The following is a 10,957-nucleotide window of genomic DNA, read 5'->3' as shown; positions in this document are numbered from 1 at the left end:
TCCTTAACAATAGATGCTTAGTTGAGTGAGTACTGTTCAATAGGCCAACAGTGACATGGATAATAACACAATGAAAGTGTAGTCACATTTGTACATTACAAAGATGCCAAAACAAACAAAGTATCAAATAATTGGACATGATAATAAAATAAATAATTAAGCCAGAGAGAAAGAGGGGGAGAGAGACAGAAAAGAGCAGGGCAGAGAAGAGAATAGGGAGGAAGAGAGGGAGAGAGCTGAATGCACTCCTTCACAAACACACACACTCACAATTAGCCTTCGGAAGGTCCATATGGATGGTTGGGTAAATGAGGGTTATAGATAAGCCGACCTATTTTGCATTGCACAAATCGAAAATACTGTGGTTCTACACTGTAAAAAAAAAAAAGCTTGCGAAGACGTAAAATTCACTGGCAACCTTATGCATTCAAATTTTTGTGTTTTCCCAATGAGGTTTTATGCGTTGGCCAAACTACAAAAATGCTGTTGTCTTTACGAACAATTGTTCGTTGTACCAATGGGCACAACTCAAAATTCATAATCCTGCCAATGTAAGATTGTTTGTTGAGTTAACAGTAATATGATTACCCCAACTACAAAAATACTGTTGTCTTTATGAACAATTGTTTGTTCTACCAATGGGCACAACTTAAAATTCATAATTCTGCCAATGTAAGATTGTTTGTTGAATCAACAGTAATGTGATTGCCCCAACTACAAAAATACTGTTGTCTTTACTTACAGTTTTTAGCTCAACTTAGTACAAAATGCTAACTAGTGATATGATGACTTTGTTGACTAAACCCATTTAACCTGCATTAAGCTACAGCTATTACCAAAGCTAGTACACAAATGCAAACTTCAAGAGAAATTTATTATTTACTTTGACTAAATATTTAAAATAAAAGATATGAAAATATAAATGGAATAATATTTTTTTATCAGTGGCAAAATGTACATTATTCTCAAATAAAAATAAATAAAAAGAAAACAGGAGCCACTTCAGAGATCCTACAGTGTTCACTACACTGAAATAATTTGACCTGTCACCTCAATTTCAACAACAAAGGATAACTCAGAATTTGAGATTACTATGAGTATCAAAATATTTAACACAAAACAAGAGCCATAGATATATTAAGGCTAGATGTCTCACCTGCGTTGCCGGCCAACGGAGTCGAACGTCCGCACATGTGCGGACGCATGTGCGGACGTTCGACTCCGTTGGCCGGCAACGCGGACAAAACGTCTAGCCTTTATATATATCTATGGTCAGAGCTGACTCAAGTTTCTTCATTTCCGAAGACAAAGCTTTTTCTTCAGAGACAAGACACGGTTTGAGCATTTGGGGCCAATGTCCATGAAAAGCTTTTGAAGTGTTTCCAAGGTGTATTTAAGGCCCTCCGGATAGGAAATGTTGAGTGCATAAAGGAGGCCGAGAAGGTAGGCCAAGGCAGAGGGAGTATCCGGAAGGTCCTTAACTACGATAGATTCCTCTAAGATGACTGCAATGTCTTGGATCTTGGGGGATGAGGCTTCAGCCACACAGTCCTCAAGGACATACAGGATTCCCCCAGTGACTCCCTTGGCAGCCATGTCACCTGGATCAGTTTCCTGTTTGAGGACATAAAGAAAGATGATTTATTAATTCAAACTCATATAATATCATACAAACTACATGTCTTGTAGGGAGCCAGGCATCCCCTCTACATCTCAAATTGGGTTGTCATGTCCAATATGAAGTTGTCAGTCATTTTATTTTTGTTCTTGAAGGACAATTCCGGTGTATACTATATACCCATAGCCCCGTAGTTCAAGCTATATGGTGCTGTCCATGGGAAAAATGATGAGAGAATTTGGCACAACCTAAACCGAGGGAGGTAAAGCTGACTTAATGGGGTAAAGAACCTTTCCTTTCTGTGCCCCATTTGGTCAGCTTTACTTCTCTGTCCATAACTTTATCCATGTTGTGTCAAATTTCCAATTATTTTTCCTATGGACAGATGCAATTACCTCAGACAACAGGGATATGACCAATAAGCTTTTATATAAGACAGGCGATTAACTCAAGCATTCCAAGGGTGAAATAGACAAGTGTCCGATTTTTTACTTTTAAATTATCAAATGTTTACCTTAAATTACAGTATCTACATTTAACAATTGTATCTCTATGCTTGTAAAATTTTAGTTCTATTAATGACCATTAATACTTACAAGACACCGCTTGAAAAGTAGATGAGGATCTTCACGTAGGAACACAGGAAGTCCTTTCATGGCTGCTTCCTTGCGGTGTCTGACGATGTCGGTGGTCTCAAAGAAAAAAAATTAAAAGGTAGCTCTAATATCAGCAAGACTAGTTGTAATTCAACAGATTAAATTTAATCACACTGGGCAATAGTATTGTTTGGTGCTGTAGTGTACTGTGCACACACCTCATCATCAAGCTTTCTCAGTATCTCCTTCAGGTCCTTGCCAAACTCTGTTTTTCGTGTGCGGTACAAACTCAGCAGTAGGGGCGCATACTTTTCTACTGCAGGTCTGAATGTTCCGAGTAAATCTTTGTTTGTAATACGGAAAAACTCCTCACAAATCTGTAAAATGCGGAATAGTAAGTAAATTGGGAGAATTTGAAACCTGTAAAAAAAAAAACTATTCTATAGCCATTATAAATTTTAAAAGCATGTACAGCCACTCCTACCTGGTCTTTAAGGAACAAAGTGGGCCATCTATATTTCAACTCTGCCACCATGGGCTGTTTGTCGACAACCTCCTTTCGCCTCATTGAGAAGGTCACATCCATTTTCGCTTTGATGAGAGACTCATCTACTCTTGCCTTCTTTGATGCCTCCACTAGAAGCTGTCTCTGTTCCTCCAGTGAGGCTTCATCTTGGTCATTTGGATGGTCTGGACAATGGTTGATTTCGCCACTTTTAGGCCTCTTAAGGACAAACTGGGTTGTCTCTCCGTCTCCCCTTCGCTTGCTATTCAGAACAACCTCAATGCAACCAGCATCCCGCAGCTTTGCTCTGTAATTGTTGAACTTGTTCCTGATGGACACAAGCCATCCGCCATAACCCTTCCCATCATCCTCCTTCAGGCAAGGGTACTTTGAAATCAATGCAACAGCAATTGATTCAACCTCATGAGGCTCAGGATAAGCCTTTATCCTAAAACTTGCTTGACAAATTTTGTTCAGAATATCACTTGACATGTCCCTGGGCACCTCGTCTATGCTCTTTTTGGTTTTTGCATATTCCTCATTGGCCTTTTTCAACCTCAGTTCAACGTCATGAGACAGAGGAGGAATAAGAAATGGTGATGGCCACACTGAAGCACTGCGCATGTTCCCGGAAGTTGAGGATGATTGGCTAGGTGAAGGGTTGGTAGAAGGGCTAGGTGAAGGGCAAGGCGAAAAGACAGGTGAAAAGCCAATGAAGGCCCCCCTGGAGATCCTAAACTTGCCGTGTCCAGAGACGATATAGATCCAAGAGACTGAATGTCACATTCATTAGGTTCTATGACACTTAAAGTAATAGTAGGCACTTTCCACTTTATGTGCAGGATTGCACGATCCCTTGATAGTTCAGCTATAGCTGATAAATCACACAGCGCATTCTCAAAGTCAGTGTCCTCAAATTGTAACGAAAAGTCTCCTTGCAGCTGTAGTTTTTCTTTTAAGAAGTCAACCAGTGAATCTACAGACTGTGGCTCTTCGCTAAGTTGGACACGTCGTGCCTCATTAGCAGATACAATAACACGAAATAGCAGTGCCTGCGGAAAAAGTTGCTCAGGTTAGTAAAGAAAGTTATCATATCTTTTTAACTTTTAACATTCAAGCAATGTAAATATCACTTACCATTTTCTCTTAACTTAAGTGTGTCCTAGGGGTCACCCAGAGCTTTCCTCCGACGGAACAGACTGCCAAGGGATAGTAATGATTCAGGTCATCGATTTCAACAATAACCACTTCGCTATAGTCACTGTACTCAACTTGAAAAGACCTATAATGTTCAAAGTACCATGCTGTGAGCTTTTTTGACAAGAATGATACCTTTTCAGCATTGGCTATAATGCTCACAATCATAAAAAACTCTGGTTGACCATAGCACTGCCCTGCTGAGACAACCATACCTTCAGCATATTCCGTTCCAAACAGCTGCACTTTGCTAGTGAGACAGACTGTGTTACTGTAGGGATATTTTCTTGACACAGCAGATTTCTGTGAACTGTTCAAAGATCCAATCTGAACAGTGCTAATTTTCTCAATGTAAAGGTCAGACTGAAAGAGACTTTGTCCATCTAAGTAGTATGCCATAAACTGCTGATGCTTTGTACCTAAAGAGAACTCCAGATTCTTTGTATTATGCAAATCACGTGCAATTCTTTTGAACACGCTGTGCTTGGACTCAAACCTCATGGTCCACAGATCCACTAAGGGACCAAAACAGCGAATAAGGTGCGGATAATGCAAAATAAAATGATGTTTTGGTTTTAGGAAAAATTAGGAAATGTGTCTCTGAGAAGTGAGTGGTGATATTTGAGTTTGAAGGAGAGGTAGCATAATGTTTCCTCTGTAAATTTGTCAGATACAACAATTTGGACAATCTCTTTTAGATCCATCAATATCTCCCATGATGGATCATTCTCTGCAACACAACCACCCACCATGAGGGGAAGCAGTCTCAACAATGCCCAATTCTCGTGGCCATTTCCCCCAATGGAACCCTTTTTAATGGCTGCTTTCCTCACAACCTTGGGCCTGTTGACTTTATCTGAGTGCTTGTACGGAAACGACTCGATCTGAAAGGCACAATGCCAATTCTACTGCAATAACCCCTTCAAAAGAATTGTGCAACATATCCGGGGGGAATCCTGTCACAGGATGGAATTGAGTCAGGTGCTTACTTAGAACACAATCACGTTTCACCCCATTTACACTCTTCAGAGTTGGGTTTTGTTTGAGCTCATCCACTAACTTATCATGCTGATTGACAGTTCTCAAAAGAAATTCTCTTGGTCTGGGAGTCCCTATTTCGCCACGACTAATCAAACAGAAACGACAAAATTTGTCTACAATGAAACTTTCTTGGAACCCCGCTAGACTGTGCGCTCCAAGATTATCTGCACAGACACAGAATAGTTTTACTCCAACAGAGGTCTTTAAAGCATCAACATGAATTCCATTTTCCTCAACAAGCGTTAGATCTTTAATGAGTGGCTCTAAGAACCTCTCATAACCAAATTCTTTCACATCATGACTATTTCCTAATGCAGCCAACTGAATGACTGTCAGACCACCCCTAAATGTTGCAGGTAAATTTAGGATGACCCAATACACTGCGACTACCTTATGGATATTCCGCGAAGTTCCCAAAGGATTGGCGACCTCAAACTCATCAATGTACAGGGCTATACTGATTTCTACACCTTCATCAGTGCTACCTCTACTCTGCCTAAAGTACTGGCCATCCTGGAAAGACCTATAAACACCAGCAAAGCGTTCTTGTCTGAAAACTAATGCCCTTAAAAAATCAGGACATCTCAACAGGCTTTCAAGCCCTAATGGCAATGGTACATAGACAAAAGTGTTTGTACTACGTTGCCTATACAGGTACTCCACTGGCTCGATCAAAGAAAAGTTCTGCTTAAAATAACAGGTCCTTCTGTAGTCAGTAGAAAGACAGCCTTTTACAGATGTTCCAGTCACTAATGGACTGGATGTAAATACAGAATCAACAATATCCTTAACTAGATTGTTTTCTGTTGAAATGTTGTTATTTTCCAGAACTTTTGCAACTGACCGGAAAGCAAGACATTTTGAGCATAGGAGTATATCACGAATTTCCTCAACTATGTTTTGAATTGCACTACGTGTGACATGTAGAACTGTCTGCATAGAGAGGAAAAGACATGCAACTTTGTGTTCAACTTGTTCAAAATCCAGATGATCTACTCTATCTTCCTCAAACACAAAACTTGAGTCATTTTGAAATGAAGTTGAAGCTACACTTTCATCAGCGATAACAGCTTCAGCGCAAACAGGTTGAATGACTGTCCTAAAATCTTTCACTGTATATTGTTTGTGCTTTCTACTTTTATGCGAGCTGAATGTTGAGTATGTGTTTGTTGTGTACTCACAACCTAGAAACGGACATTGAATAGTTTCTTGGATTTTAAGGTGATTTCCCAGATGTTTAAAAAAATCCTTGTGAGAACATATTTCTTGAAAATCGCAACATTCACATCTAAACGTAAAAGACTGTTGATCAATAGGTGCAGCTTTACGATGATTTCTGGAAAGATGTGACTTTAGAGCACCTTGAGTTTTGAAGACACACACACAGTCAGAGTAGACACATGGCCAATGGTGACGTCTCTTGTGGCAAAGCTGGTGATGTCTGACAAGGCCGTCTTGGTCAGCAGAAAAACGACAGAACTTGCACTGCATGGATATTCAATGGAGATTCAATCCTCACACCTGAAACATAAACATGACATTTTAATTATGTATGTATATTATATACATAAATAATTTATTGTTGTACAACACAATAGAGAATAGTCTGTTTGCATTAATTAGGCTGATGCTTGTGTGCTCATTCATACAAATACATTTAACTCAATGTGCTACGACCTACAACTTAAAGGACAGAGCTGGTGGTCTGATCACGTGCTAAGTGCATGATACCTGTTTAGTGCTAAGGTGAACACGAGAACGGTGGCAATTCCACTGGATAGTGTGTAGCCTATCTATGGGCCATTAAAATGCGTGAAAATTGCATGTTGTATGGATAATGAGAACACATTGGGCACCTACGTCTAATAGAAAAGTATTAATCGAACATCAGGCTAATTTAGCCTTGACCAGGCTAGTCAACAAAAAAAGACACGTGTGCAACTAGCCTAGCTAAACACCAAATTGTGTTTCATTAAACAACTTGCAATTGAACAGTTGTGACACTACGATAATAAGAAATTAAGTGAACCAATAAATTATGTAGTTGGCTGCATGGCTGAAACTTTTGAACAACTTTGATTAATAACTGTACGTTTTCTGGCCCAACCGTCCTTGAGATGCTAGCACCAGTCTAGCTAACTGACTTATTAAAAGCAGTTTCTAACAAAAAAACACTTCAGTTGAGATGTATTTCATGAAACCTAACGAGGTTATTCAAAATCACCTGATAACTACAATGCAATATCAAAAATCGAAGTAACTTACATTTCCAAGTTCAAACGCCACAATGTCTTCAATTTAAACGAGTCTTGCTGATTTAAGACCGTTGTGCATTGTCAACGTCGAGAGAACGAACCCCTTCAATGTCCATGGGAAACCCCATGGGTGTCAATCATTAGGCGTGGCTGCTTGGGAACTAAAGATTCCAAGTTCAGTTTACTCAAAAATACATGTTCAGTTACATTTGTGAGTCAAACTGTTTGTGTTATGTTCTTTTCTTCATTCTTGTATAGTCATTACATTTGTTCATGGTAATGATTCAGGAAATTATATTAACTGGATAGAGCTAATTTCTATTTTTTACAGTGTAGTTGTTCCATTGCTCTTAACTCATGTTCCAGGTATTGACAGTAAGATGTAATGTGGTCTTGTTGTTGTTGCTTCAAAGCTGTACTCTCAGTGAGAGAGCGCAGAGTACAATTGATTGCCTCAAGCATTTCAAAGTCTATGTCTTGAGCCTGAGCGTCTGGAGACTTCCTCTTACGTTGAGGTGTAGAAAGTGGGGGGGGTGACATAAGACCTACTGGCAGTTTCCTCCTCTACCCTATCAACTGGCGTCACATCAGAGTCTTCTGGGCTGATGGTGATAGCGGTCATAGAGCTATCTTCACCCTCAATCCCTTCTGATGGTGCATCGTCCGTTTCAGTTAATGTATCCTGCTGACAGAAAATATTGACATGTTTTGTATCTCATTTTAGTGCCCCAACACAACATCTGAGTGGTTAGAGATTGGAGAAGGATTCAAGAAGAACTGGCAGTTCCCCAACTGTCTGGGTGCTTTGGATGGGAAGCATGTTGCCATCAGACCTCCACCAAACAGTGGTTCACTGTATTATAATTACAAACACTTCAATTGTCCTCATGGCCCTTGTAGACAAGTTCCTATATGTTGACATAGGATGTAATAGCAGGGTGTCTGATGGACGTGTGTTCAGGGGGTGTACTCAACAACAATCGCTGGAACAGCAAACAGCCAACATCCCCCCACCCTCTCCCCTGCCAGGATCCGAAAAAATGGTACTGTATTATGTAGTGGCCGATGAAGCGTTCCCGCTTAAGCCCTACATAATGAAACCCTATTCAAGGCGAGGCCTTTCTGAGCAACAGAGACTATTCAACTTTAGGCTGTCAAGAGCACGAAGAGTCATGGAGAATGCCTTTGGCATACTCACAAACAGATGGCGTGTGTTGGTCACAACCATAAATCAAAAGCCACAGGTTGTGGAGAGTATTGTTCTGGCCTGCTGTGCAATGCACAACTTTCTCCGGGAGGAACACAGTAGTGTGAACGAAGTACCTGATACCACCCCTGACTGCTGGAGAGAGGATCCTTCGTTACGGCAGGCTGCTCTGCCTGGGTCTACAAATCCCACTCAGCAGGCCAAAAGGATCAGGGAATTCCTAACAGAATATCTAAATTCTGATAATGTAAATGTTTAATGGTCTCTAGTCTTTTAAATGTGTTATAATATTTACAGTTTGTAAAAGCCTTCAGACCTAAGCTCCCTACAAACATTTGTATAGGCTCCCTGCTTTGCATGATACAGTATCCAGGTTTTACACCAGTCTCCTTCTCATCCGTCTTGGTTGTCTCCCCTGAATCTTACTTGAAACTTTGTGGGCCAGGTAGACTACAGTAATCATTCATCACCCTTATGAATGATAAGATGATCTTTAAATGTGTTGTGCTTTTGAATGTGAATAAATTCTTACATCAAAAGACAAGTTTGATTTTGATGGCCTTTTTCTCATATGCATCTCAAGGAACTTCATCTTCTGCAGCATCCCGGACTGGCGTGGTGTGACAAATCCATCACTGCCCGATGGCTTGGCCTTTAGGTAGCGACTATACTGTGTTCTCATCGACTCTATTTTTGCTTTGACTGCATTTTCTGTAACATACAATAGATTGAGACTAAATTAACAACAACATATATGTTTCATCATGATTAACCACATACATGCTTTTGGTGCATTTCTCAATACACGGATACTTGTAGCCTACTAGATCAAAGAGATACTTTCGCATTTCTCAATGCACTGCTAGATCAGGGAGCAGTGAACCATAGGCTACTACTGACACAACCGTGTTAGCAACTAGTTACATTTTTTTTATAAAGGCGTCTGCTAAATGACTAAAGTTAAATAGGTTATCTTGTTAGCAGATTAGCTAACATGGTAGAACTACAGTAGTTAGATACTCACCAGTAGTCTCAAATTTTTCTGCGTTGTTTCCTATTGCCGCACTTTTGCTATCTCGGTTGGAGTATGCCTGACTCCTAACGTCGTATAGATTGTTTCTCTCTTCCCATAACTCCAGGAGTACATCTTCCCGTTGTTGGGTCTAGAAACCAGCCATTTACAGATTTTAAAATCAGTTAAAATTACGAAGTGAGTAAACAGCTAAAATCGACATCAGAGAGAGCTCGAGGATGTTATGCATGCAAGTACGCCTAGTTGTAACTTGGTAACGAGCTGTCAGAATGTTGGAGTTTGTTGGAAATCCCTCCACATTGGTCAGACATTCAACAACTTCACCCGATCCGACTGAATGTTGAACTCTCCCGACAGTACCCGACAATGACCAGGGGCAGTTCTATGGGCGCATGTGAAGCCCTCTGTGACATGCTTGCGTGTAAAAAGGGCTATACAAATAAATTTGATTTGATTTGATTTGATTTGATGACCAACAAACACAAACTGCTGGCCCACACTGACCCGACTGTTGGTGTTAGTTGTAGAATGTTGGCGTTTGTTGGGGCAGTGTGTAAGCTCCTTAACACATCCCCCCCCCCCCCCCCTGAAAACTTGGAACATTCCACAAGACCCATTTTCAACAGGAAGTTTGCATCATCTGAATCTTCTGAAGTCAACGGGAAGACCAAAACTGAGTCCTCTCATTTTCTTTTCTGTAAATTTGATGATATTGCAACTATATCTGAGAAGGTCCATCTCAACGTACTGTCCTGTTACCTAAATTATTTGTTAGATGTTATTTGTTTATTTTAAATGTATACATTTTTGATAAATCAATACAATTTTCTCAGTATCCTCATGCTACTAGGATGTATGCCATGTGGCTATATTTCATGTATATGCTAATTACATGCTAAAAACTCAGTCATGTTACCCTCAGTCATGTTACCTATATAATGAAAATGATACACAGTCATATTCAAATTAAATAATGTTACTCAAGATTGACCAATATAGCTTGTAAACAGTAAAATGTGTGTTATTGGATTCAGTAATAAAAAAAGTTAATTTGTTTTCAAGTTACAACAGGCAACAGTCACCTATTCAAGAGGTGAACTGATATTAAATGTTGAACACACACCAACGAAAAAACTAACGAAAGGACTTCCCAGATAGCATTTGCACTTGTGCCGCATCCGTTTGAAAGCTGCCTGATCCGGTTGTAATGCACATATGGTTTAGGCTGACGATCCAGATCTTAACCGGATGATGCTACAACCATTGGGTCTTACCGGTTTTGGGCCATACACGTATGACGGGCCTAAGCCGAAAGCGCCAAAACCCTGAGGAAAACCTACACTGGCTGGTTTGGCCCTGACCTGGCCCTGTCATGTATTGCGGTCGACATCCTTCGAGCCCGCCAAAATCTAAGTTGGACTGGTACAAATTAAAATATGGGGTCGGAAATGTTTAAAAATATCAACAGTAATGATTCTAGTGTAAATTGTACAACACATGCCAAC

General features: G+C 40.1%; 1 protein-coding gene across 1 annotated transcript; it reads right to left on the bottom strand.

The window, feature by feature from the left end:
- Positions 1 to 1,234: 1,234 nt before the first annotated feature.
- LOC124474251 lies at positions 1,235 to 3,542 on the bottom strand. The gene is made up of 4 exons (XM_047030227.1): positions 2,699 to 3,542; positions 2,433 to 2,591; positions 2,215 to 2,310; positions 1,235 to 1,614 (listed from the first exon to the last, which is right to left on the bottom strand). Exons 1-4 carry the CDS (start codon positions 3,341 to 3,343, stop codon positions 1,294 to 1,296), a joined length of 1,221 nt encoding a protein of 406 aa, XP_046886183.1. The 5' UTR covers positions 3,344 to 3,542; the 3' UTR covers positions 1,235 to 1,293.
- Between the last annotated feature and the right edge of the window lie 7,415 nt (positions 3,543 to 10,957).

The sequence above is a fragment of the Hypomesus transpacificus genome, chromosome 11 (genome assembly GCF_021917145.1).
Source record: "Hypomesus transpacificus isolate Combined female chromosome 11, fHypTra1, whole genome shotgun sequence".
Lineage (NCBI taxonomy): Eukaryota > Metazoa > Chordata > Actinopteri > Osmeriformes > Osmeridae > Hypomesus > Hypomesus transpacificus.
Note: the sequence above shows the minus strand (reverse complement) of the source record. Positions and strands in the feature narration are given on the sequence as shown.